The sequence below is a fragment of the Gavia stellata genome, chromosome 6 (assembly GCF_030936135.1).
Source record: "Gavia stellata isolate bGavSte3 chromosome 6, bGavSte3.hap2, whole genome shotgun sequence".
In the NCBI taxonomy this organism is placed as follows: Eukaryota; Metazoa; Chordata; class Aves; order Gaviiformes; family Gaviidae; genus Gavia; species Gavia stellata.
The window spans coordinates 57,938,861-57,965,649 of record NC_082599.1 but is presented as its reverse complement, the minus strand read 5'-3'; the positions used below and the strand labels follow the sequence as shown (position 1 = coordinate 57,965,649).

The 26,789-nt window shown below is 41.8% G+C and overlaps 1 protein-coding gene across 1 annotated transcript in view; it reads right to left on the bottom strand.

The window, feature by feature from the left end:
- The window catches only part of HECW1 (HECT, C2 and WW domain containing E3 ubiquitin protein ligase 1), a 178,032-nt gene that overhangs the window by 91,215 nt on the left and 60,028 nt on the right, over positions 1 to 26,789 (bottom strand). The window contains exons 4-5 of the mRNA XM_059818508.1: positions 10,577 to 10,652; positions 2,099 to 2,268 (exon numbers count right to left, since the gene is read on the bottom strand). Of these exons, the coding sequence (XP_059674491.1) occupies positions 2,099 to 2,268; positions 10,577 to 10,652 (246 nt within the window). The remainder of the gene's footprint in view (positions 1 to 2,098; positions 2,269 to 10,576; positions 10,653 to 26,789) is intronic.

Genomic DNA, 26,789 nt, shown 5'->3' with positions numbered 1-26,789 from the left:
ATTGCCTAAAATATTTTTTTTGGGAAAAAAACTAGTGACTGATCCCTTTAATGAAATGGCTGTGATTCCTCACTATTTTTCACTTCATATATTCACATCTATCAGTGAAATGGGTGGACAGAAGGATGGCTACCATCATGATTCAGCAACAGTTTGCACCCTTCCTTCTCCCCTTGTCCCATAAAGGACAAAGTTGAAGAAAATCAGGCCTAGGGTCTTCTGTGCAAAAGAAACCAACGTGGGTTTTCAGTACTAAAACAAAGACTTCAGACCAGCTGATGTGCGTAGACTGCAACACAAATGCATACAGTTAAACATCTCAATATCAGCTGAAGAGAATGCAAAAGGAGAACACGTTGAACAACAGCTCTGCTGTTTTAGACTCCTTAGCCACTAACAGGCTAACAACAGAAGGGGAGAAGCAGTGTGCTTGTATGCAATCAAGAAAACCAGGGGGCTGAACAGAGAAGCTGGAAGCCAGCTGTGCTCTTTTGCTTTCTGATGTCCATAATTAAGCCATTTCATTGTTTCTCCTTTTCTTGCTGCTAAACTCCACTGGAAAAGAAACATCAGCTCACAAACTCAGCCATCCCGCATGGCCTCAGGAGAAGACACCCTTGACATTTTATCAGGGCCACATTCTTACTCTTTGGTTATTTTATTCTCCAGCAGTGCAAAAGGAACTTGAAGTGAGAACAAATTACATAGGCTGGGGTTGCCTTTGTCAAGAGAAGACTTCTGACCAGTACTGAGTGCTTCTAAAAAGCCTATTTTCAGCCTCCATCAGCACAGCTGCTACATCCCTCTTTGGATAAAGGACAGCCTGTGTGCCACCTTAGCAGTTAACTGGCTGATACAGAACGGTGAGACCACATTCGTATCCTGTGTCCTCCTTTGAGTGTCAGCTCCTGGCATCCACACTTGCCGCCAGCTCCCATAATCACACGTACGGCAAGTTTCCCCTTCATGCCTGCCTCTAGGCCTGTGCCTTACGCACTTTACCGAAAGATCTCTGCCAACTCCCTGATCCTCCATGTCAGTTCCAGCTCTCAGCTTGACCTGGGGCCGCTCAGCCAGATGCATCTGATGCTTGGAGCCACGGAGAAGTTACAGCTTGGTGGATGCCTCATGACAGGGCCTTCCACTTAATTAAGTCCTATTAGAAGGCATTTTTCTTAGACTAGTTTCAAGGTCCTCCCTCCTGCCGCTGCCATATAATCTCCCCCACGTAGGCTCACCTGTCACATAACCTGACGCGGTACCTAGTTTCTTGACTATCTTCCTCCAGGTAGGAGTATTCAGTGACATTTCTCCTTTTTTCCCCACTCACGCTTTCATGTCTATACAGTTCGACCTAATTATCCCTAAACTATGTTACAATTTGCATTTTAATTTGAATAAGTCTATTTATTTACTTCTACTCTTTCCTGTAGTGGAGATATTGGTCTGACAGGGAACACCAGTAAATCACACCCATTATGTCAGGCTCCTTTAATTCCAAAGAGATTCCTTATTACTTGCTGTCTGTTGCCATTTCGCACGTACTTTAAAAACAGCAGGCAGCAATTGAACACTCAGATCTCATTAATACCTACTAAGCCCTTCCAACAAGCAGCAGCAGACTAGAGAGTATTTCTTCAAGGTGAAAGGAAAATGTGCCAAAGTTGCCTTTAATTTATCGTGCCACTGACACTTTTCAATCACATAGACTCTTTTCATTTCCATGCTATACTTGTTCTGCTTTACATAATGTCTCCTCTCTGTGTAAGAACACTATGACAATCCAGCAGCAGCCTTTCACGCTATCCAAGTTTATTTTTCAATTCTGGGTTATGCTTGCCTTCGATAATTAACAACTTCATAAATTACATCCACAAAGTACAAGCCCTACTGAAAGTTTTGATGTACCATTCATCTTTGTAGCTAATTAAGCCTTTTGCATTAAGACAAGAAGTCATGAAATACATCAAGCATAGTTAGGTCAACAACTATTTAGCCAAGAAAGTAATTTTTTTTTTAAAAAAAAAAAAGGAGGGATATTGCTAGAGTCATTTCCATGTTTTAAGAAAAGTCTCAGCTCAACACTCAAACTGCTTACCTCTCCTTGCCAAATTGGGTTAACAGTATTACACATGATCTTAGATCTCTTCTCCTGTCCATGATGAGGAAGCGCTGGGAAGATGCTGTGTTTTCCAGGCTGGATGGAAATCTTCAGATAAGGATCTGGATTGAAGAACATTCCTTTCTTCAGACCAAAAGCCTGGAAATCTGAAAGAAAGTAAATAACCTGATTATTTTTCACATTCCAGGTAGCTCTCTGGGATATTAGGAGAAGCATACAGGAAACTGGTAAGGAATTGAAATAATATGGCATAATGATAAGAAATATGAAAAAACTCACTATGTTTCATTGTGAGGTAATGTAAAGCCAAACCATAATGATCTTGTGATTTAAGATTTACAAATGATTATATCATGAAATTGCAAATTTTACAACCTGATTGTGCAGAGTGATCTGGTTTCTAAATTAAGTTGCATAAATATTGATTTATGTGATCTGCTGATTTTTCTAAGGGGTTAAGCACTTGCTCAGCCTGACTCCAGTGGCCGGAGTACTCTGAAAGAGATCCGTTCATTTAATCACACAGACATAGCATTCGGTACCCAACGTATGTCACTTCTCCTAGGTATCAATTTTATCTTTCTATAAATCTTAGCTTTTAGACACTTTTTTTCTACACAATAAGTAATTTTACATTTTTTCCACTTTAAAACGTTTCCTTCCCTGCATGGGTTAACTTCACGTGGAGTAACTTAGGAAAACTCTTGTATCTAATGTCCAAATTTTAAGCAGGACTTTCTAGCTGCAGAATTCCCAGGAAGCATAATATGAGTCGTGCAGAAAAAAATCCTCAGGCACTTATTTCAGAATTTACTTACAACTTTCTGAAGAAAGACACAAAGTCCATTACGATTTCTCCCTGTGAAGCCAATGAAATGCAAACCAATCTACAGATATATCATTAATTTTGGCTCAACAGCTACAAACTAAAGCCTCCAGCCTTCTCTTTTTCCAGATGCATTTCTAAGCTTTCTTTGGAAAATATAAGCATTAATTCCGATTAGCGAGTTCAGTAGTCGAGTTATTTTCCACCACTCTCTGCATGGAGATTCTCCTCCTCTGTTTAAAGCTTTGTTTCACATAGGGCTATAAGCACTGAACTGCATGCTGGCTACCTTCCCTTGCCGTATTGAGGAGATGCAAAGTATTAGTCAAGACAGTTTCCAAAACTGCTCAGATGTATACCTAAACATTCAATTTAAAGACCTATTCTTTCTTTCAAGCATGTTTTGAAAACATTAATTTTCAGCCTTTTAATTCTCTTCGGATTAAAAACCCAATTTTTCTAGCAGGTTGTGGGAGACGACCATGTAAAACCCTCCAGGCAGATATTTTGGATGAATCTGAAAATCATACACATTCCACATCAACATCAGCATTTTTCCCAGAAAACAGCTATATCAAGAACAGGGTTAAGATTCACCCAGTTGTATTTCGCTTCCTTAACATATGGTAATAGCCAACACAATGAGATGCGCAAGTTACAAAGAACCATCTTTGTTCAGGTTGGTTTTAATCATCTATTCCAGTACACAATTCATGCTGCAGATATTGAAAAGGTGTTGGACAGATGGTCTTGAAACAGACTGTATTTTAAGAATCTCATTCTTGCGACATTCTCTAACGATTAATAAAAAAATAGAAGATATCACTAGTAATAGCCTCTTTAAAAGTACTTTGCTGATAGCATGCACTGCCGTGATCCTAGCAACACTATTACACAAAGAAAATTACCTGGTTCAAACTGATAACCCTGATTTTTTTTTTTTTCTGAGTATACAATTCTCTATGTAACCTGCACACATCTCATCTACCAGCCCAGCTGAAATCCTATATGGCAAACCCTTTTGCTTTGGAAGTTGTACCGTTAGAAATGCATTCCAGAAATAGAAACCAAGATTGCAAAAGCACTATGAATGACAAGGCCCAGCAGCGTAACTGTGTCAGGCTGCTAACGTATGAGAGGAAAGACAGACCTCTGGGATCTTATTTTCTTTCTCTCTGATGTTTCCTCAAAAGATTCTGAAACTGAAATATTTATTGCTCTATATGTTTCTGATTTTTTTTTTTCTTCAAAGAGAGACCACGCTATCTTTGGCTACCACTGTGCAAAGAAATGGTCTATTGATAGACAGGAAAGAAAAAAAACTAGCACTCATTTATATATACTTATATATTATGTATCATAAAGAACATACATATTATGACGACCTACCAGCCTCTTTCCATTTATTGGAATTAAGCACAGTTATGATGGTGAAGGTACCCCTAAACCTTAGTTAGTAGTCTAATTTATATATTTGGATGAGAAAAAAAAAGCTAAGCACACAATAGGAAATTTTGTGTCATTTCCTTGCTTAAATTGCATAATACAACAAATTTTGTAAAAACATCAGTTAAAAGCTTCAATTTTTAATGTCCAAAGCACGCATACGGATAGCAGAAATAGATTTCTCAAGGACAGATATCCCCAGTTACACTTACATATCTCACCACAAATTCTCAGCACCATGAAAAACAGAGCATCAAAAATACAACAGCTCTGAATAAAGCTACAGGGGCATCTGCAGATATTCAGAAGTCATCCACTTAATTTGAAGTGGAACCTATTGATGCTGTAACTTCTTGTAAGCAAAGTCTCAGGTACTCTCTTATCACTGCTGTGTAACATCCCAACAGAAGAATCCCAGCTATTCTGTTTCCCCAAATTCAAGTATTTCTCTCTCATCTGTATTGTCCTCAGAAAAAGGTTCTGAAGATACTAAATATTTAAGTTATGGTTTAAGGTTAACTGAATTTAAACCTTCGGTGAAATCAATGAATTCCAGAAGGCTTGGATGTGTCTTGCTGCACACTGTAGTTTTACACTGTATTTCTTGGAGGCATATGAGGAAATGTTGCCGAGGTAACTCATCTATGCTTTGCAAAGGTATGTTTTCATCCAGTCTCTTAAAAAAGTTACTAATACACCATGTGTCAGTTCCCCATTTACTCATAAATCACACTTTAGCGTGAAAGAGGTTATATACATCTATCAGTTTAATAATGTCAGGCCACCTCTCATGAAAGATGAGAGAAGGAGGGAATCCAGGTGGAGACATACCAACCACAGACTCTTTCACTGCTGCAGACTTTCAGTAATTGTAAGTGCATGCATTCTAATCCAGCTAGGCCCACTTGGTTGGACAGAAATGGCTTATACTAACTGCTGCCCCCAAGTGAATTATGAATTTGTTCCAACTTCAGGGCTCCCCTTCCATATATGCTGATCTCCGGGTGTTTGGATGAGACCTAAGGAAGCTCTGCTCTAGGCTACTTGCATGCGCATAGCCTCTGTCCCTCAGGTGGGCCATAGACTTCCGTGTCTGCCTTGATTTAGATCGTAATTTAGCCTGATGAATACCAAAATGGAATATATTCTCTCGATGATCTGCTCATTAATGGCAGAAAGTAAATATACTGTCGTCTTACTGAGATCTTGATAGATCATGTATCAAGGCACAAAAAACCATCTTCATGATCCATCACCACAAGAGAGTTGCTAATTAGTATGTCAACGGGCAGTTCCAACATTTCCTTTCAGTTTTCTTTTATAAATTACCAAAGAGCTGTCAACTCAGGTTCTGACACTAAATAAATGTACTTTAACAGGACTGGTATCTGGGTTGACTACCAATGAGGTACGGTAATTGCCAGGGTGCTAGTAAGTCAGTGTTTCCTTTGTAGAGTGCACTTTGCAGAGCTTGACCAGAACAAGTAGGACCTATCTTGGAGGGTAGCAGTTCATATACTGAGCTGAGCTACCTAAGACATAGTGGTGGCTTCAAAGGAAGGAAAAACAAAACTCTCCTTGCTCAAGATTCAACAGGAAGCAGCACAGACATGCCTTTCAGCTATGTGCTTCTAAAGCAATAAAAATTATTTTAGCTACTAGTAGCGTAATAACCTTTCAACAGTAAGAGCATAGCAATATTGCATTGGCTTGGAAATGCCAATTTGATTCATGCAGCAGGACATGATACTAAAATTTATTGTAAGGAAAGTGAGCACGCAGATTCACATAAGTACCGCATCTGGTATTAGATTTCAAGAAGCAAATATTAAGGAATTTTAGAAATCAAACAGTAATGTGCAGTGATAGGAAGTCTTAAAATCCAACACAGCAAAACAATGCAGGGAAATTGAGAAAGATACTACATAATGTACAATAGATTACTGACTTGATCAGCTACTGAATGAGGTTCTGCAACTGGTGATAAGCAAAAGGTTAAATCAGATAATTAAAGTGGTTCTTTCTGCTCTCAGAAATCTACAGATCTATAGACAGACTCCATTTTCCTTTTAAAAAAGAATGTAAGAAAGAAAAAATTGGCTGGTGTAGTTGCACAAGTTCAAAGATCTGAGATGTAAAAAAACCCAACTAAAAGTGGAGCGTATCAGCCAAAACATTTCTGTCACATGAGGCTCCCAGGCAAAACGTTAAAGACAGTGGAAAAGAGAAGAAAAGAATTTTTCTAGCTGCAAATGCTACAAGGGAAAATGCAAGGGATTCTCATTTGTGTAAGGAAGGGGCAGCAGAGGTATCAAGAAGAAAATAGGTCTATTAATAAATGAAAAGGAGTGGAGAAATTAATTATTCAAAAATGGCTGAAAGACAGGCTGCTTTTTTAATTGTCTTCATCAAGAAGGAAAACACAGAACTCGTCTGAACAGCTAATGTGAACAGCTTGCCACAGCGAGGGGGAGTTTTTATCACTGCAAGCAATTAAACACTGGAGCAAAGTACCATCTCTTGGTATCCTCAGATTCAGACTACACGCCTGTGTAAGACACCTCCGAGCCAAACTCACACAAAGCTGGAGCAAAGCGGCCTGTGTTATGTAGGATAATGGAGTAGTCGAATTCAAAGCCTTTTGAGACCTTTAAATCCGTTAGCCTGGAACACTGCAGTACTTTCTAGGCACAAGTGTACTGGAGGTGGTACAAAGTCACCTCACCTTCACATAAGCTCCAACGGGCAAGAAAAAGTTGAGTGATTAGGAAACTTAGGTTTATAAAGAATACATCTGGGCAAGTTAGCTTGAGTTGGGGAGGGCAGAAGAGGCAGATTTATAGCAATACTAAACAAACAAAATTTAGTGGCTAGAACTCCTGTTATAAAGTCAGTCACTAGGATTTCAAAAAATGGTTGGAAGATAAAGTGTATTATATATCTGTGTTCTGATCAAGCATTTCATTGTGACTAATATTGTCAAAATGACCCTCAGCAGACCTAATACTATTTTCAGTTGTGATTTATACCCTGACTTCCATAAACTGACAACTGATGCTACCTGAAGGTCTGATCCGAAAGCCACAGAAAAATAACTGACAACATTTCTCAGAGAAGTGTGATGAGGATAAATGCCTGAATGTTTGAGAAATATTTAGATTTTCTGGTCATTTGTTCCACAAGAACACTTGTAAATGAAGAGTGTGCAAACACAGGAGATATATGAAATACTAAAGCTTGAAAAAAAAAAAAGCTGTTTGATGCAACATATAGCTAGGAGGCATACCGTGCAAACCTCACAATAACACTTTCTAAATATCCCAGCCAACAGAATGGTTTCAAGGGCTTTCAGTGAATGCGTTATACTGCTGCTAAACCATGAACCACCTTCAGTGAAGTGGCTGGTACATCTTGGGAGGCTTAGCACATTTCTTCTTTCTGTGCTTCATGCGAGAGTACTCTGACACTTTCAGCCGCCTTATCGGAAGTGTGACATTCACTGGCAACAGCAGAAAAGTCGTATCAGAAAGGAAATGCAAAGTGGCTGCACAGCTTTCCTTAAAGACTGTATTTAGTCTAGCTAAATTAGGCTTACAATGTTTCTCTTGGTATTTTAAATAACAAAAGCTATAATAATACAGTCATCATATTCATGATTTGGAAGCTTAATTGTGGGAAATTTTCTTCTTTGAGATCAGTGTTACTGATGAACCTATGAATCTGAACTAACCTTTCACAGGACCAACTTCCAGTCTCCGAAGAAGCAAATACAAAGAAAATAAAGCTCCTACTGATGTAATACAAACTCTCAGCTATTTCTATTTTCTCAAGAAGCTACCGATCTCCTTTCGCCCTGAAGCATCAGTTTATACTTTTTTCTTTGTTTGTCATTTTTATTCAGTCCAGAAATCTTTTCTCACGCTCAACTTCCAGTGAAACCAGTTGGATTTTGTCCAAGCAAATAGTCAGTAAAACTACTGAAATAAAGCACTTTGTCACCAAGTTTTAGAAAGAAACTGTTTTTGCACAGTTCGTTTTAACATAGGGTCTCACTGGAGCGTCTAGGCAGCAGAGCAAGCAACACTGGTCAGTTGAAATGGACTGATGTGTTCAGCATTTCTAGGGATTTGGCCTACTTTGAGATTTTTCTCTCCCATTCTAATAATTTCTTTCTCTTTAAGAATTGATATGGTAGAAGGCATAGCTCTTCTTGCATTCTTTAGATGATAAACTGCTTAAGGCATGATGGCTCTGTGTTGGTGCAGCAGCTAACGCAACGGTCCCCAGCCAGCCTAATGTCTTATACTTTTTTCTTTAATTGCGACTAAATCAAACATAATTTGGAAGCCTAACTTTTAAGGAATGACACTGAAGGTCACCGTACACCAAAATACAGATTTTGAAAAGGATAAGTCCATATGAGCTGAAAGGGCTCGTGACAACAGAGAGGTTATTGCTGTGATAGTAGTGCAAATGGAAAGAAATCCCAGTTCCTTCCGATGCCTCTGGAAGGCCTGGCTTGATTTGCATTTTATTAGCTAGCATAACAGATATAGCAATAATTTTACTTTGAGAGAGACAACAACATTTTGTTGTTGCTGTTGACTAAGTAAGGTAATAAATAAATCCTTGTGATGTGTTAATCTGGTCATTTCAGAAAGACTGAAATTGAGCTATTTTGATACCAAAGAATTTCAACAAAGTAATTGCGAGCTCAAAGCCTTTCAAATACCTGACTGCGATGATGCTGTTAATACAGATGTGATATAAATGTAAACAAGTTGCTTGTGAACCACTAGAATAAGATAACCCAAATGTATTACATGGTACGGTCTTCATATACTTTGAATCAAGCTGTAAATTAGGTAGTTTAATTTATAAAAGAGGCCCCTGAGACAACATTGTTTAGCAGTCTCACAAATTATTACTCTTGACATCTCTTGGTCTACTAGGCCAAAGAATCTGAGAGAATGAAAAAACATTACTAATCCTGGGCAACATTTTCTGTGTAAGATTAAGAATATTAAAAAAATATTAACTCTACTTTTTTATTTCTACTGAGCTAAACCTGTGGTTTTGTCAAATTAATGTGACTGGGTGGGTGCCCAGTGTCCAACCCAGCAAAAATAAGTGACGTGTTAAAAGAGCCCCATCTGATGTCAGTCTAACCTGCCATATAGCATATATGACCTCACAAGAACCACACTGGCCATCCAATTTGGAAAAGCACTGACTTGCACACTTAATAGTAAAGAGATATGGAAGTCCTAGTTGACTTTAATACAACTTAGAGGGAAGCTTGAAATAAATCATACAGCCAAACCAATCACGTATTGCGATGCTTGTCCAAGTGTAGGACTTCATACAGAAAGGCCTACACTTGTAAAAATTTTGAACTAGGGTAACTCTTTTTTTCTCTGTACTACTTCCTCAAAGAAGTTCCAAGTCAAGTTCAGCATCCTTCTCTTTGTATTCCAGGAGCTAAAACACATGGAAACCAAGTAGCAAGTACAAACCACCAAAACGAGAACCTTGCTCACAACTAACTACTCTCTTCTGACAAACTGATTTTTTCCTACAGAAGTGATTTACAGATTGTTTTTACCAAAGCCAGATCAAATGGCCGTAGCTGCTTCATGGAACTATATTGAGCCTTTAAAACCTGTAGTGACATGCCAAGTAATAAGGTTGAACGTTCTTCAGAAAATTTAGAGGAGTGAGAGCAGTCTTCTGGTTCAAGAAGTCTGAGAGTCACTGTTGAGCAATAAAGACAAGCTTGCGCACCATGGCACATGTACCTGTGGAACGTGTTCTCCAAGGAACAGAGGGCTGCCACGAATCGTGTTTTGCTCTGTAAGTAAAGTGCATGCCTTTGATCTTGCTTTCCCTGACCTACATACATAGCACCACATTTAATCGTGAACAGGAAAACCTAAAAAGGCCCCGAAGCTCTACTTGAACAAGACACTTCAGCATGTAACTCTCGTTGGAGGAAGAGAGTGTGGCAATAATCATAGATATTAATTCTCTGTCTCAGCATCACTTCTAGAGCAACAGGCAAAAAACCATGCATAAAGTATTACATACTTACATATACATACATACACACGTACGTGAAAGGTTTTAGTAGCTTCAGTTTCCCACTCTCCAGGCTTAAAACTTTCACATCAGCAGTGACTCACCTGACAATGAAAAACTTATCAGTCTCCGACTTCCTTGTCCCTGGATTGAATCTTCATTGGTGATGCTTTTAAAAATCTGCTGGGAAAAAAACAATGGTGAGAGAGAGTAGTCTCCAATAACTCTTGAACAAATTCCTTAGTAACTGTCTTTTTTACAGATTCTTAGTTTTACAAATTAGATTAGTTTTACAACTAAGAATCAGCTAGATGACCGTTAATCAAAACAATGTTTTCATCCAGGTAACAATTTAACCACTAGTGGCCTCAGTCATCCCTTCCTGGAGGCTTTCCCTTAAGAAGCAGAATGATAGAAAAATACTACTGTAATTTTAATATAGCAATTTCTTACCCAAAAAGGAACTGCTTATTAAACAGGGGATAAAAGTAACGCATAATGGTCTCGCCTCTAAAAACAACTTCTGTCTTTAGAACATCTTATTACTAGTGTAGAAAATCTTGTTCCAGAACATTTATTGCATACATGTGAGAAAGACTTCCGAGAGCTAACTAATACCCTGTGCAAAAAACAACTGTGAATTACAATAATGCTAAGCATTGGCGGTGAGCTGGAAAAAAAAATTTTTAAAAAAATTAAAAAAAATCAATAGATGACCCTTTGTACTGTACAGTTTAGGTTTTAATATCAGTCTTTGGTTCAGCAAGTTTATTGGTGGGCTGCTGTTAAGCAAATTTGGACCCAGGGTACCTTCTGGCCACGATCAGACCTGGGAAGCAAGAACACCTTTGAGCCAGTGTCTGGGGCATCAGCAGGAACCCACCACCAGCAGTTTTCACCGCTGTTTCCCTGAACAGAGCAGAGGGGATGTCATTGGGAGTCAGGCTCCAAGCTCAGCAGGGAGGTGGTGCTACTATTACTACCTCCCACCGACTCCGGAGTCAAACCAAGTGCTGGTCAGCTCCCGGGAAGCCGCAGCTCCTCACCACTCTGGCTGTTCAGCTTTCGGGCGAAAAAGAGCATTTATGCAGTAAAGTTCCAATTTCTGCCAGGAAACAGTAACTGAAGTCCCACTCAGCTGTGACTCATTGCTCAGTATATTAAATATTGTGTATTCAAGCTTAACATAGAAAACAAGCTGCTCTTTGCCCCCAGAGAGCTCAAAACCTGAGCAAGGTTTTGCAGCCCAGCCTGCAGGGATTAAACAACAGGCACAGCTGGCAGGTCAACACACAGATGAGGCCTAGGTCATAAATATACACCTTGAATTTAGACACCATTATAAAAACAAATAGACTTGACTTTGTGTCATCATCCTTTTGTTTCTTACAGACTATTTAAATGGGGAAAAAGGGTACAGAGTAGAGCTGGACCACGAGCACGTTCCAGTAGAAGTATCCCTGTTGGATGACAGCTAAGCAGTTACAATTGCACTTTTGGACTTCTCAGCCAAGCAGGTTTCAATCTATTTATTAAAGCCACCACTGATTTCTGCACAGACACACGTTTAAATCAGAATATTACATGCGACTATGAGAATTTTATGACAAGAACTCAGTAACCTTTGACAGACGAAGTTGTAATCCCACCAAGAAACCACGACATTTCCTTGTCAAGATGTATTTTTCATACTACTTCTCTGCCTGGCATTTATTACACATTATCCTTTAATGCTTACTACTTAAGGTCTTGTTCATGATTATGTCCACAACAGTAACTGGGCCAACTGACCTAGATACACGTGCATTTGCAAAGCACGTGCTTTTTTCCAGTACTTAAACATTTCTCTGGGGTTTTTAGATCTGCCACAAATCAGTATGAATAGTTTAACAGTCTATGCTTTGAACAGACTGGGGTGGATCTGATGAGGTCCTGCAAATACCAGCCTATGCAAAACTTAAAAATAAATATCTTGCTATTAAATGACCCTCTTTGGGCTGTATCTACGTTAGTGAAATGGTGTCGAGACACTTATACTAGAGTATTACTGCCAAACTGCACTGGCAAAGCTTGGCATTATACAAAGAGAGTAGTAACACATCCAGCCCCATAAGCGAAACCACAAAAAATAAATGTATTTGCTCCGAAAGGATCCATCTAGTCTGTGAAGCAGGTGTACCCCACACCATAGCGGCAAGTGCTCGCCCTTCAGTCACGCAATCACGGTGCCGCTGGTAGCATTCCCCCAATTTTTACTTGCCCCGTGCTTTCCCAGGGAAATCAAGGCAGGGGGAGGCTGGAGCGAGGGGAAAAAGCAGGGTACATCCCAGCGATAAGCGGAGAGGAGGCTGGGGTGCACAACTGCACCTGGGAGCTGGGAAGTGCTTCTGCTTTTTTTAACTCCATAGGCACAGCGTTTGTGTGTTGTATCAGGGTCAGGTTTTTAAATGACCTGATCGCTAATAAATGTTCCCCCTGGCTATCAACGGAAAACAGCTCTTGGGTGATTTAGTGCTTTGGAAATTTTGACATAGTTTTCCTAATCCTGGATTTCCCGATCCCAATTCAGTCAGAGGTTTGAGGAGGACGCGGCCACGGCTTCCCCTACAGACATTCCCCCCGTGAAGGCCGTTGGGGATGGCTGGAACCGACCTGCGTCTGGCCCGGGGCAGCCCCGGCCTCTCCTCCCACCTAGCTCCTGTTTTCACAGCAACAAGAGATTTACTTGCAAAACCCTTCAGGATTTTTTTCAGAGGCCAAAAAGTCAGACGGCATCATAAAGGCAAACCAAGCCTGGTGAGAGGGGTTGCGCACCCCAAATTGCCCCCGCGGACACCAGCGGGGTGCACCGGGCAGGCAGTGGTTTGCAGACGCAGTCCCTTGCTGCACGGGCAAGGTCCGAAGTTGCGGTACGAACGTAAGGCCTGAAAAGCAGTCCCGCTGCGCAAGCGAATTATATACTCCCTAGTTTATGCCCACGTAACGCCAAGATGCAACGCTACATCAAAACGCTAGGCATTTTGATAACGCCTAGCACTTAACCTCAGTGATCTGAAACACACCGCAACGCTTTTTTGAAGCTTTTCCAATTCTCTTCCTGTGCAGGCAGCTGAGAAAGGGAACGCACGGCAGAAAGGCTGAGGGAGAGGGGTGCTTATCATTGGGCTGAGACCCGGCATGAGCCATTAAAGGCTTCATACAACGAAGCCAAATGCCTCCTGTATGGCTCTCATCCCAAACCCGCGCTCCTCGTCCTCCAGTGGTCTGGTGGCACTGGTCTGCCGCTCTCCCCACACGTACGCTGCGCCTCTCAGCCGCGACACAGGTCCTCAGGCGTGGCAGGACACGTACCAGAGCGGGTCACACGCAAGTAGACATCCCCTCGCAAAGGAAGGAGTGATTACGCATGGATGTACCCAGGGAAGAATATTAGAAAGGCCGGGAAAGAGATTTAACTTTAATATTGGCATTTCAAGGAGTCAGAAGGAAGGGTGGGAGAGGAAGGGAAGCTACACCGGGAGCACGGCGTGATTTAGCTTGCTGTGCCAAGCAAGAGGAGCGCGTGACGCTTCTCCCCTCAGCGCCCCGACCAGCCAAGGTCATTACATTTGCCCTGCTGCCCAGCTGAAGGGAAGTTCTCGGGACCAATCCAAACATCACAGGGACTTAAGAACAACGAGGGAAATCTCCTGACATTAAGTCTGATTTTCTGAAAAGACAAAAAGCTATTTGCTGCACTTTGGATTCACTGTTTTCTAACGCAATACCAGAATGTCCCCAGTAGCAAAGACAAGGTTAAGAGCAGTCGGTGCAGGACAGGACAAAGGAGGGGTGACGGTCACCAACCATCGCCAGCCACCATGCCAACTGGGGTTCACCGTGCCTTGAGGCCCGGGATGGGGAAGCGCACAGGTCATACTCTTCCTGCTTGCCATTTATCATGAAAGAAATCCAGACTGATTTTAGTAGCTACAATATAATTACATTGGGAGTTTTGTCACTGTAAGTAAACCTTGAATTTAGTCATCGGGAGGTAGAAAACCCTCTGTCTTCTCAACTGCCACTTAAAACATAGTTAGCTGGCAGAAAGACAACATTCATCTTGTCACTTGAGATCCTATAGGCTTGAAGTCCTTGGTATGAAAAGGAACAAATGTGATTTTCCCTCAATAACTTTGGTGCCCTTAAAGAGAGAGCTCAGTCTGAATTAGTTTAATATTTTTAGTTTATAATGTCGCATTTGCACATCGTGCAGCCCAGACTAATTATGTTCCAAGTCCTGCTGATACAAAACAGGATGAATATGCTTTTATTACATGCTTCTGCCATATCTTGACATGAAGAGATAGGACGTGAGCTGCAACTTCAAGCCTCGATGAATCTCTCAGAAAACTGAAGGCTTCCTGAACCAGATTCAAACCTCCTTTCGCTTTCCTTACTTGTATTCAGAGCTGGTGTCATTGCCACTGATGGGAGCGCATGCACTCAAGCAGTTAGAGAAGTGTCGGTACTCCCTTTAAAATATTCTCCAGTAAACACACACTGTAAAATCTTCTTCTGGTCTGCTACAGTTTCCCCAACCTCTGAAGCGTGACAAGACAACCCCCAGAGCCTGTGATGGCTATCTGCAAAACACGGGGAGTTACTTGAGGCCAGATCCAAGCCTCTCGGGACTTGCTGAGCTCAGGAAAAGGTCCATGTTTGGAAGCGCTTTTCATTTTTTCAGTAGAGAGAAAAAAGACGACGACTGAAAGCTAAAAATAACACAGTCTTGTCCTAGTATCACTTTTCCTTGTGAGTAATTCCTGCAAATGCTGGAGGGAAGTTGTGTGACCCTGAATGAGAACGGAGGCATGCTTCACACTCGCAAACGGAGCCCTTGAGACTCCCTCCCTCTTCAGCCATAGTACGTGCCATGACAAAAAAAAGTCATCTTGAGAAGTCCCAGAGTACTACAGTCCATCAGCTCTTGCTGAGGCAAAATTCCAAGTGCATTACTAAAAATTTGTCTAAGCAGAAGCTAGGAAACTGAGACTCTCACAGCTTATTAAAAATATCTCCTAAAATACCTTACCCTTCACCAGTCTACCTAGATACGTGGAAGAGTCAGGAGCAAGAGTGTTGTCCTTGTTAAAGTAAAGCAGCCTACAGGGCACACCCTGGGTGCCCCTATTCAGCCTTCCTATACCTCTAGGTTACGATGAGGTAAATACTTCTGGAGACACGTACAGCGTGAGCACAGGTCTGGAAGAAGCTGTAACCACGTTTGCCTGATGCTGCACTAGAAAAATCTGCTTTTGGACACCACAGTGGCCATCAATAGCGGAGCGTGCTGGTAAAGCGTGCTTTGCGTCACTAAGTCATTTCTAGCATGTCTGTATATTGTGCAGCCCAACTTAATTTTTTTAAAAGTCCTGCTGATATGAAACAGTATTAATATGATTTTATTACATGCTACTATCACAACTAGACATGCACAGCTGACAAATACAAGCACATACTCCTTTTCCCACACACAACACACTGTTATGTCTCAGACTTATCACTCTAACACACTTTTCTCTCCAGAAGGGCATTTCTGGCCCCTGCGACCACACGAAGAGATTCAACAAAGCTAAGCACATTTTCTTTTCCCATAAGTAGAACAACATCCAGTTTTAGAAACCTTACTCTTCACTGACAGCCAAAGCACTTCTGTAACAGTAGCTTCTGCTGCAAAAGAATGGTAACGTTTAATGATCATAACTGATACCAATTACCTCCTGGGCCAGTATTTCTTACATTTATAACAGAGGAAACCGCAGTGACATTAGAAACAATGCTGCACTAGCTGTTTGTATTTGTTGACTTTTTAGACAGTGAACATTATAGACATGACCTAATACTCAATCCAATGAAGTTCCAATTTTAAAAGGTGCTAATTAAAACCTAGAATATTTTACACTGACAGCACAGATTGTAACTACAGTAAAAATTAATGCAGATTAAATAGTCAGGTACTGTAAACTGGCAAAGCTCTAGCCTGGACCATACTATCTATTCACAAGAACTTCTCTTTAAAAAAGCAGATCTAAGAATTTATCAAAGTATTCAGAGGGGCTCACGCTTCCAAGCAGTACTAAACCTGTATGGAACATGGAAGTCTACAATGGAAGAAAACTAGAAACCACAAAAGCAAAGTATTTTCTGTTTGTATACGCCGGCTCTGAGGATGAAAAGCAGTACATAAGAGCATTATAAAAAGGGAAGGCTGGAACCTGTAGCTTGATTCCAATCACAAGTGAAAAATAGCTTCAACTCAGTCCCAAATTGTGCATCAGCAAACAGAAAAACTATTGCTGGATGTGTCAGAGTTAAAGACGTGCTGTTGCAGGGCTGGGGGAAATCTCAGGCTGCCCAGTAACTGCCTGCACCATGCTTGCTTCAAGCCTCAGTTCTCTGGTCTCTGCTTTTCAAGAGCACTAAACTTGCCAGCAGATTTAAAGCAAAATAAATAAGGTTAATAGCCCGAATTCAACAATCAGTAGCAAAAGAAGCAGCTGATGCTTTGTCCCCTGTCCCCTTCCATCTGTTTGTATCCCTTAGTTCATCTGAGGTGTAAGACAGGTCCCAAAACTCCCCAGCCCGACGCAGGGACAGAGTACCAGTTTCCACTCTGCACAGCTTTGCTGGTGCCAGTTTAAATCAGCTTGGAGCTCTTGTTTTAACAGACCTGTGTGTACATGGCATGGCTGTCAACAAGAGTTCCAGAAAAAATTATTCTCCCCTAACCTAGTTCTGTTGGCTTTTACTGTTGCCTTCCTGATTTCAGTGAACGCTTACAACTCTCTAAGCAAGTGGAAAATGGCTCAGCAGCAAAGGGTCTTTCCACAGTAAGAGATCACAAGGCATCGTCCCAAGTTCATGCTTCATATTCTACCATCCTCTTTAGAGAGCGAATAATCCTCAGGAGATCTGCAAATGGGAGAAAATGGGAGTATTCACTCAAGTGCTGAGTTTAAAAATAGTTTTGGAAAAAAACTGACTACATAAATACAGACTAGGTGCTTCCTTTCTCCCCATCGCTTCACTTCTTCCACATCTTGGGAATACAGGGCGCACTGGGACGTAAGAGGTGAATTGTGAAAGGAGCAAATGGAGACCTGAGCTCCATGACTGTCGCTGACAGAATTATGGCTATAATCCCAGGCACCACTTTGAAAATCTAGCCCTAATTAGTGGCAGTGCTTCAGCTACAACCCTCACTCTGTTAACAGAATTATCCAGCTCTTGAATGCAATATATTCCACTTATCCTGTTAGCTAGTTAAGCCACTGTGCTGGCACCATAGTATTTTTCTATCGGGTGCTTCCAAACGGCAGCCAGTTTCTCCGGCAGCAGCCTAACTCCCCGCTGGGCTCTCTGCAGCCAGCTTGCAGTCCTGAAGGACTGTGACCACACACACGCAGTCTTCCCCGTACATCACGGCCAGTGCTGTTCTAGCCTTGTAATACACGTTCCCTAATTAAGGGGAGAATTTGCCTTTTGCAGGCATATAGCAATTGCCCTCTGTCTGCAGAAAGCTCCTTTTGCCTCATCTTGCAGCAGCATTTATCGATTACTTCATTTATTCCCAGGAGACAGAAGCTTTTCATTCCAAAAACTTCTCTCCTACAAACCATTAAAAAAGGTAGCAAGGAAGCAAGTAAACATTTTTTTTTCCCCATTGAAAGTGTTACAAATTCTTTCAGCAGATGCTAGATAACAAACCCTGGAAGCCAAACTGAATTACCAGAAAAAAACCTGCTGTTTACTATCATCAGTGAAGTCCTCTAGAAAGCAACTATCAACAGGCTTATAACAAGAGAACATTCAATCACAGCACGTACCAAGTGTATGAGGTCTCCACGTTGGCATGAAGATGTCTCACATTCCCCAATCTACCCTATGTGGGCAGAATGCTGTTTCAGCACAACCAGCAGCTAGAATAGGGACATTAAGACCAACCATTTTCAATTAAAATAAAATCGAGGATTGAGGCAACACATCAGTATCTCCCACAAAGTCCAGTATCTTTTTCTTCCAAAATTTTATTAGATTCAGCTTTTTTATCGTTTCAACAGTTCTGCCTAATAAACTTCAGCTATCCTTTGGCAGCAGAGGAAAAGCTTTGATTAGAGATTCTGATCTTCCTTCACTCTTTGAAGCTTCATTTAAATAAACTCTTAGATTTTTCAGATACTTAAACACAATCACGCATGCTTTCTAGGTCGATGGCTAGACTACGTCTAAGCAGCAGCCGTTTTTTCTTTAGATGTAGCAAACTTCTGGGAGGACTGCTTTCTGCAGCGTCTCTTGCCAACCGCTCACACGTTGGTTCTGAGGCTGCATGCTATTTGATGCCAGTGAGCCTTTGAGCACTACCAAGTCTCTCAGCAAGTCTAAACGGGTGCAAAAGATGACAGTAGTTTACAACCCCAACGTGCAAAACAAACTCTGGTTGAGTTCTCAGGGAAGAAGGCTCCTTGCAATCGCTAACAGCTTTGTGCTTCCCAGAGCTACCATCATCCAGAAAAATGCCTCTAAAAAAAAATCTGTGTTTATGATCAGATTTATATCAGGCAGCTGCCTAATGCAGGACAGGATCTGCCCTGTAAAACCAACAAGTCTGTACACAGAGTATTAATATGCTTAAGCACTCTAACAGCAAGAACCGCTTGTAAATATTACCTTCTCAGGAACAGCCAAGCAAGACCCAACAACCCACTGGAATAACTGGGAGGTTCGCCATTGACAGGTGAGACAGGCCCATTGGGCACTGGTCGGATCCTGTAGTTCTGCATAAAATTTAGCCCTGTAGACTCCAAATCCAAACTTTTCAAGAAAACGTTTTGTTTGTACGGAGAACTAAGAAATAGCTGCTAAGACCTTCTCTCTTTGCACTACGAAATGACAAAAGTGATCAAAATGTAGAGCACGTATAGTGGAAATTCTCTAAGCTCTGACACATCCACAATGTCTTCGGAAAGCAGGAAACTGCGTTAGCAGTTTGTGCTTCCAGGCAGCCTTCATTAGAGCTTCAGAAACTCCTCACTCTTCTAATGTAGTTTGGTTGGGACAAGTACGTAGATGAGTAATGCTCACACGCGTGAGAGACAACCCTATCCTTCAGCTAAGCTATATGTGAAGAATGGCTCAATGCACTAGTCTTGCCGTCAAGGAGTCTGGATGAGGGAATTGAGTCAATGACCCTTTACACCATGAAAGAAGCAGCAAGGCAGTGAACAACGCCCATTCTTCTAAATGAATGCCCGAAATGCCAATTTGCTATGAATACCATTATTTCCAGAAGTGAGTTACAGACTCTTTACTTTCAACCTTGGATCCTACTTTAGGTAGAAATGAGGTGATTGCAGAGATTTATAGTCCGATTTAAAAAATAGAGAAATATCTCTGCTACTTCAAATGTCCCTCAATCTTGTTGAATTACTAATAAAACATTTGCACTCCACAGAGCATTTTTCTAGTTATGATGGTACAGAAAGGGTCAAGCTGAGAAAAAAAAACCCCAAACCTTCTCCTTTTACAGTATCTACAGTCAGTTAACGCAGTCTCATTCATACTCACTTTTTCCTGTGTATCTTTTGGGAGATCCATCAGACCCAGCAGAAACTGCTTATCCTCTCAGTAAACCCATGGGGTATTTTTTTTGTTTGTGTGTCTGTGGGGTTGGGTGTTTTTTTTTTTTAATTTTTCTTTTTTAGAATTGCCGTCATCTTCCTATTTGGCTACAGCATTCACAGTTCTGTTTTTCTTAGTTTGCTGCTTTCCAGAGCAGCAGGCTTTAAAAAGTCAACAGCCTCCTCCAGTGAAGTGGGCTTGTGGGAATACTGATTGTAATCAAAATGCCACAGATTAACCAACGTTGGAAGAGATCTGAAGCCATCTGAACCCTTCAGTCAAAGCAGGACCAACACACAGCAGGCTACTCGGGACCCTGTCCAGTTAGGCTTTGAGTATCTCCAGGGATGGAGATCCCACAAGGTCTCTGGGCAACCTGTTCTAACGTTTGACTACTGCCTTGAGGAAAAAAAAAAAACCCAAACCACTCCTGAGGACTGATCAGAACATCCCTTGTTGCAACTTCTGTCTATGGTCTACTGTCACTTTGCCACGCACTGCAAGAAGAGTCTGCCTCCTTCTTCCCTACAACCTCCCATTAGCTAAAGGCATCAGTACCATCCCACCTAAGACTCCTCTTGAGACTGAACAAATCCAGCTCTCGCTCTGCTACTCCTCATGTGTAATGTCAATGACCAATCTAAAGGATGAAGAAAACAGGGGCCAGACTCGTCCTGAAAATGACTGTGGTGGGGTGTTACAGCAAACTTGAGGTATGGCAAAGACTTCTGGGGGGAAGCAGCATTTACAAAATCCAGTAACAGCTGAATTCACTGCAGCAATTCGGTCATCAGAGAAAGCCTCATGAAGGATTTGGCCTGCTGCATATTGGATGCAAAAGACTTCTGAACGTAAAGTCATTAAATATGACAGGCGGGGAAAGGGATGCCAACTAAATGCAGGAGTGCTGTCACTAGAGGAAAATCATTACCTACACTGTGTATAATGATACAATTCTTGTAGATCTTAATCAATAAACCGCATCTTATCAGCAACAGAGGTGTCTTCTGTTGCATGTGTCAGTTTTGATGGAAATCAGTGCAGAATTCGTCTCAAACACTTCAGTCAACCCTGGAAAACCGTTCTGTGGAACAGAGCAATGCAGTGCAGAGGTTCATACCCCACACTACACACACCACCCATATCGTCCTCATCCAGCGCTCACACGGACGAGAAGTGGCTCCCATCCCCACACGAACTCCGCGTCCCCTGCTCCCCAGACCCCTCCCCTTGCCAAACATGCTCACGCGAAAGCGGGTGTCTTCTGCACAAAACGTCTCCCCTCCTTATCCCCACCAGGAACATTTCTGCCGTCTGCCAGGCAAAGAGCACATCCCTCCCTTTCCTTCCCTGGGCAGGCAGCCCCCACGCTCACACATCTGCAGCTGTATGAGCGGTGATGGGCAAGGAGAGGAGCGCAGAGCTGGGCTGTTGCTGCTGCCGCTGCTGGAGCGGGAAGCCATGGTGAGCAGAGGCTGGTGCTCTGCCGTGAGGCTGCCCTTCCAGCAGCAGCTCTCACTCTGCTCTTCTCTTTCCTGCAGTAGCAGGAACAAAACTTTCTTGGTCAGCATCCAAAACCTTGGGCTACATGGAAGCAGGTCTGATCCAAGCCACCTCCTTCGACCATGCCCCCTTAACCAGTTGGAAAAAGAAGAAAAAGAGAGAGACGACTTTTCCCCTCTCATCATGGGGCAGGCTCTGCTGCCAGTCTACAGTGAGACATGAAGGATGACTGCTGAATCTGGAAGTCAATGTTGATCCATCTGAAAGTGCAAAGAGTTTGGCCACTGACTTCATGACATTAATATTTTATCCTCTTCTGCTGCAGCAGCATTATATACCCCTGAACTACAGGACACGGAAGCAGCCTGTGCTGAGCCCCCGTAAATGATGCATCACTTGCAGTAGAAAGTGAGGACATCATAAGACAGACTTAGCAGTTTCCCCCTCTGTTCCTCACCCCCCAAAGGCACAACTGAAAGAAACGTGCAAACCCTGAGCGTTCTCTCAGTGGTAGCGGCTCCGAAGAGCACAAAGACTCCCAAGGTGCTGCCGCACGGCGTAAGGAGGCAGCTGCAAAACCAGCGGACCCATAAGCTGAGCGCCAGGCGCAGCCACGGCTTGTCCTCGCAGCAAAGCGGGAGGTCTCACATGCCTGGGTGCGCCCGGCAGCTTCGTCCACCCCACTTGGGGGGTGACACAGCGAGAGCGGTATCAGGCAGCTATGGCAAGGAGGTGGTCCTAAAGGCTGGTCAGGGCCAGAGCCCAGCACGCTTTTCAGGCAGCCTGGACCTCCTCCTCGAGAAGGTCTTCAAAACTGTGAAAGGAAGCAGCCAACAAAAATGTGAAAGGAATGAACTAGAAAAGGCAAGAAAAAGCACAAAAAAAGCGGAAAAGAGAAAAGGCAAGGCTCTGTAGAAGAGTGGAAAACAAAGAAAAGGGTAGTGGAGGATACTATGAGGAAAAAAAGCAATTCATTTCTAAAACACCAGGATCTTCCACATCCTAAAAAATTCCCTTCCTCCCTTTCAGACACATCTCAAAAAACCCAAACCAAACACCACCACCAACCCTCAACAACGATCAGTACAACAGCAACTTTCAAACTTGCCTGCTGGCACGGCTAAGTTAGACCCTTTTGGAAACAACAAGAGAAGTAAATAGGCTGCTATTAACAGCAGGGTTTCCCGACAACTAGTGGCACTTCCAGACTTTTCCGGTATCACACTTAACTATTCCCATATAGCTGTATCAGCTTTATGGTAACAGATATTGGTTGCCCTCAAGCACTTCACCTCTGAAATCACAGTCCTGGTGTGCTAGACACAAGGTTATAAATGTGTTGGTACTTGAAATAATATAGTCCGTTATACATTTTGTGAACTCAACTTTAACAATTGCCCAGAGTGAGTTAGGTAGTATGAGCGATGCTGGTGGTCCTTTGCTAAGAATATCAACATATGGTCTAATTAATGTGGTTCATACTTATGTTCACCATGAAGTCCTATAGGGCAAAAAGGCCTCAGTGTAAATAAAAATCAGACCCATTGAGCTATGCAAGAACAATTTAGTTGCTTTCCATCAGACTTTACAGATGTAAGAATTTAAGCCTGCTTTTAAACTGGAGGTACTAAGTGGGAAGGGGCTGCATTGCTTCAGTATGAATGGAAACATGCTTGTCTGAGAACTCAGCTAGCTAGCTGGAAAAAACCCAACCCAGATATTTAATGGAAATGGAAAATGTTTCTCAAGAGATTCAAGGATTAAAAATGAATAAAGGGCTCACAATTCTATTAAAAATATTCTTATGCACATCTGCTGATATATAACATCCTGACCTACATCAATTTCCCCACTTGAACCTATTTCATTCTTAATCTTTCATATAAATAATTATAGCAAAAATTATTTAGGTAAGTATGCAATATTATATAACTGTATTTCATCAGCAAAACTACGTTAAGGGAACATGATTATCCTGTCAAGCTCATAGAAACCAGGAAATGTAAACCTAAAAGATAACTGTGAAGCATCAAGTCTGCCTCTTTATAAATATAAATTATAATGCTTTTCTTTTTTTAGCTGTCTCTGATCATAACTTTTTCCCAATACATTATAAATACATTTTTGGATCACCTGGATTTTGTGAGAAGTACAGGCAATCCAAGCCAGATTCGAGATTCAGATAAAACATAAACCTAAAAACTGAATCATCACCAGAAAAAGAATGGGAAATACACAACTGAAAAGTACGAGTAGAAAACGTGAGAAACAAAAAAAAAGCGAGGTGGAAAGGATGACACGATCACGATAGGGCTTGCAAGCGTGTGCAAACGGACATACACGCACAAGACCATTCGCGCACGCTACACTCAAATGGCAGATATCTGCAGGCACTGATGTGTGCTGGCTTGTTGAAAAATCTTTTCGCTTTCAGTCACCACCTGCTTTTCTCTTTCCCCTTCTTAGGGTACTTCCACCGAAACAACCTGTGACTTATGCCACAAACATTCAAAACGACCTACAAATCCACAAGTAACAATGGGTGCAAGTTCACCTCACGGTCATCGCTGCAGTCACATCTGCTGATTTTATAGAGGTTATCTGAGGGCATGGGTTATTTTCAGGACAGATTTTAAGTACCGGTTACTTTTATAAAGGGTCATGCATTGTGAAACTACAGTAATGTTGTTCTGTCCCCAAATCTTTGTCCCATCCCCACTTCTTCCCAAGACTAAGGAGAGCAGACAAGGAAACAAAAGGAAGATATTTCAAGAAAAAAAAAGAAAATATATATATATACTGGCTGCTGGCAAATCCTCGGTTACTGACAATCCAAATCAGGACTGAAGTTGATGGCACCTATCAGCTCCAGTAGAGACGAAACTTCATTGCAGGACCGTGCACAGAGAGGTTCAGTGCAGGCTCCAGATCTGGCTTTGGCAAGTTTTAGGACCTCTTTCTCTCCCTCTATGTGTCTGGCTGCGGCTCTGAGATAAAGAAATCCCCAACATGCTTGGAACAGCCACGTTAGGGAATGCTAGTTGCTGAAATTTGCTGAAAGATGCACGCAAATGCCCACCTCAGCGTAAGGTCATCCCTCAGCTTGTATTCAGATACAAGCGATATGGATGTGCGGACACGAGAAGAGGACCTGTACCTATTTCCCTGTTTTCCTCCCACTGTGTCAGTTTTCCAGCTGGCCACAGGGAACACGGCACCCTTTAGCTTAGGAATAGGGGATTCCAATAAAACTTGTGTTTCATTTGTGGGTGATTCAGAGACTTTACAATCTGTACATCTACCCAAGAATTTCTCAGTGTTCTCAACTATGCATCCAAGCTTTGTAAAATTATACTTTGCGTTTGCACAGCAAATTCACCACTGATATATTCAGTTCATTTCTCATCTGTGTCCTAAACACTTCCCTCCCATCTGTAAACCTGCAGGCTACAGCTCTGACTGCAACACAGGGCAGCTTGGTCAGTGCATCAAGAGTCCCCAGAGAGAGACCCTCAGATAAGTCTCCATGCTCTTCTCTGCAAAACCCCATAATTTTACTCAACTCTTATAAGTTATTTGCATTATTCTCCAAAGCGTCATGCCTTACAGCAAAATAAGCAATTTAGAATGGCCAGGCAAAGAAACACAATGTAAATGACAAGCAACTTGTATCTAGCCTATATTTGTGCACCAGTTCACCTAGGCTTTGAGGAAGACCCACTGGATAGGCAGGAAGATCTCTACTACTTCAGTGGATCTGGCTTTCAGATTACCATAATCTACACCAATAGACTTAAAAACCCAAGCCACACCTTTTTAAGCATCTCTCCCTGCAGATTAAGCGTCCTCTTCCCTTTTCACTCGGCAGCATGTCCGAGACCCAGCAGCAGATACCATTACACAAAACACCATCTTCAAGAAGATGAGCCTCTGACATCCTAACGTTTTAGAAATCACTGATCTCTTACAACCATCACCAATATTTTGAAAATATACCCATATGCTGGTAATTCCGCTGTATTTACCAAGTTTTCCTGATGTCTTATTTTCATATCATCACAGAGCTATCGTAAGAGTTTTACAAAACAAGTTCCTTCCCTGCCCCAGCTCCCTCTGCTTATTTTGCCTTGTTCATTGTAAGCTCTCAAAGAGTCGTTTGGGATTTTATTCATTGCTTTGACTAAGCAGTGAGTTAACGTTTTTCCCTATACATCTTTTATAATTTATTCGACTTCTTTGGAAGGCTTATCCAGCCAAACAGTTATCTCTCAGCTAACATTTGCATTCCTTCTTCCACATGAGTCATTCCTTCTTCTAATCTAATGACCATGGCTTAGTATGCTAATTTTCCTGCATGGACAGGTCAGTCAGAAACCTGGCCACCCCGCTATTCGGCATGACTAATACTGGTCTTAAGTCCTCTGCTTTGTCTCATCAGCTAATAGGAATTAATAGCAGATTAAAGACTATAAGAATAACTTTCATTTGGAATTTCTAACCCTTTCAGAAAACATTAATTCTTAGCATATACCCGAGAGGTAACACATTGCCACCCACATAGGAGATAAAACAGCAGTGCTATATAACAAAGCTGAGCAAGACATGAAAAAACTAAACTAATTTGAAATTGCAGCTACTAAAGATGGATCATAATTACCCAAATTAGAATCTGAACAATAAGAATCCATGCGTTAACTCAGCTAGTTTTGAAAAAGCATCAGTATGATTTTTCATGACCTGAACACAGGCTTCTTACCTTGATGAAAATGCAACAACCTCCCAGAAGTACTGGACTGGAAATTACTTCCCTGGGTCATGGAGTCCAACAGATACAGCAGTTAGTACATCTCATCCCAACTGATTCAGATTTCTTAGCCAATTAACACCATTCCTGCTTCAAAAGTCTTCCACCTCAGTTGCAATTCTACACAAAACCACGTGGTTGTCATCCACACTCAAAATTTCTTCTCTCTTCCTATATTGTTATATAAACACACAAAGAATTTCCTCAACTCGCGAATACCAGAAGATACCAGAGGTCCTGAAAATGCTTGCTTCTGCCTTCAAGAAAAATCTAATTTCATGTTAAAAATGGTGCGAGAGAACTCGAATTAAAGGAAACATGGTGAAGCTATAAGCAATGCTAACGGGTAC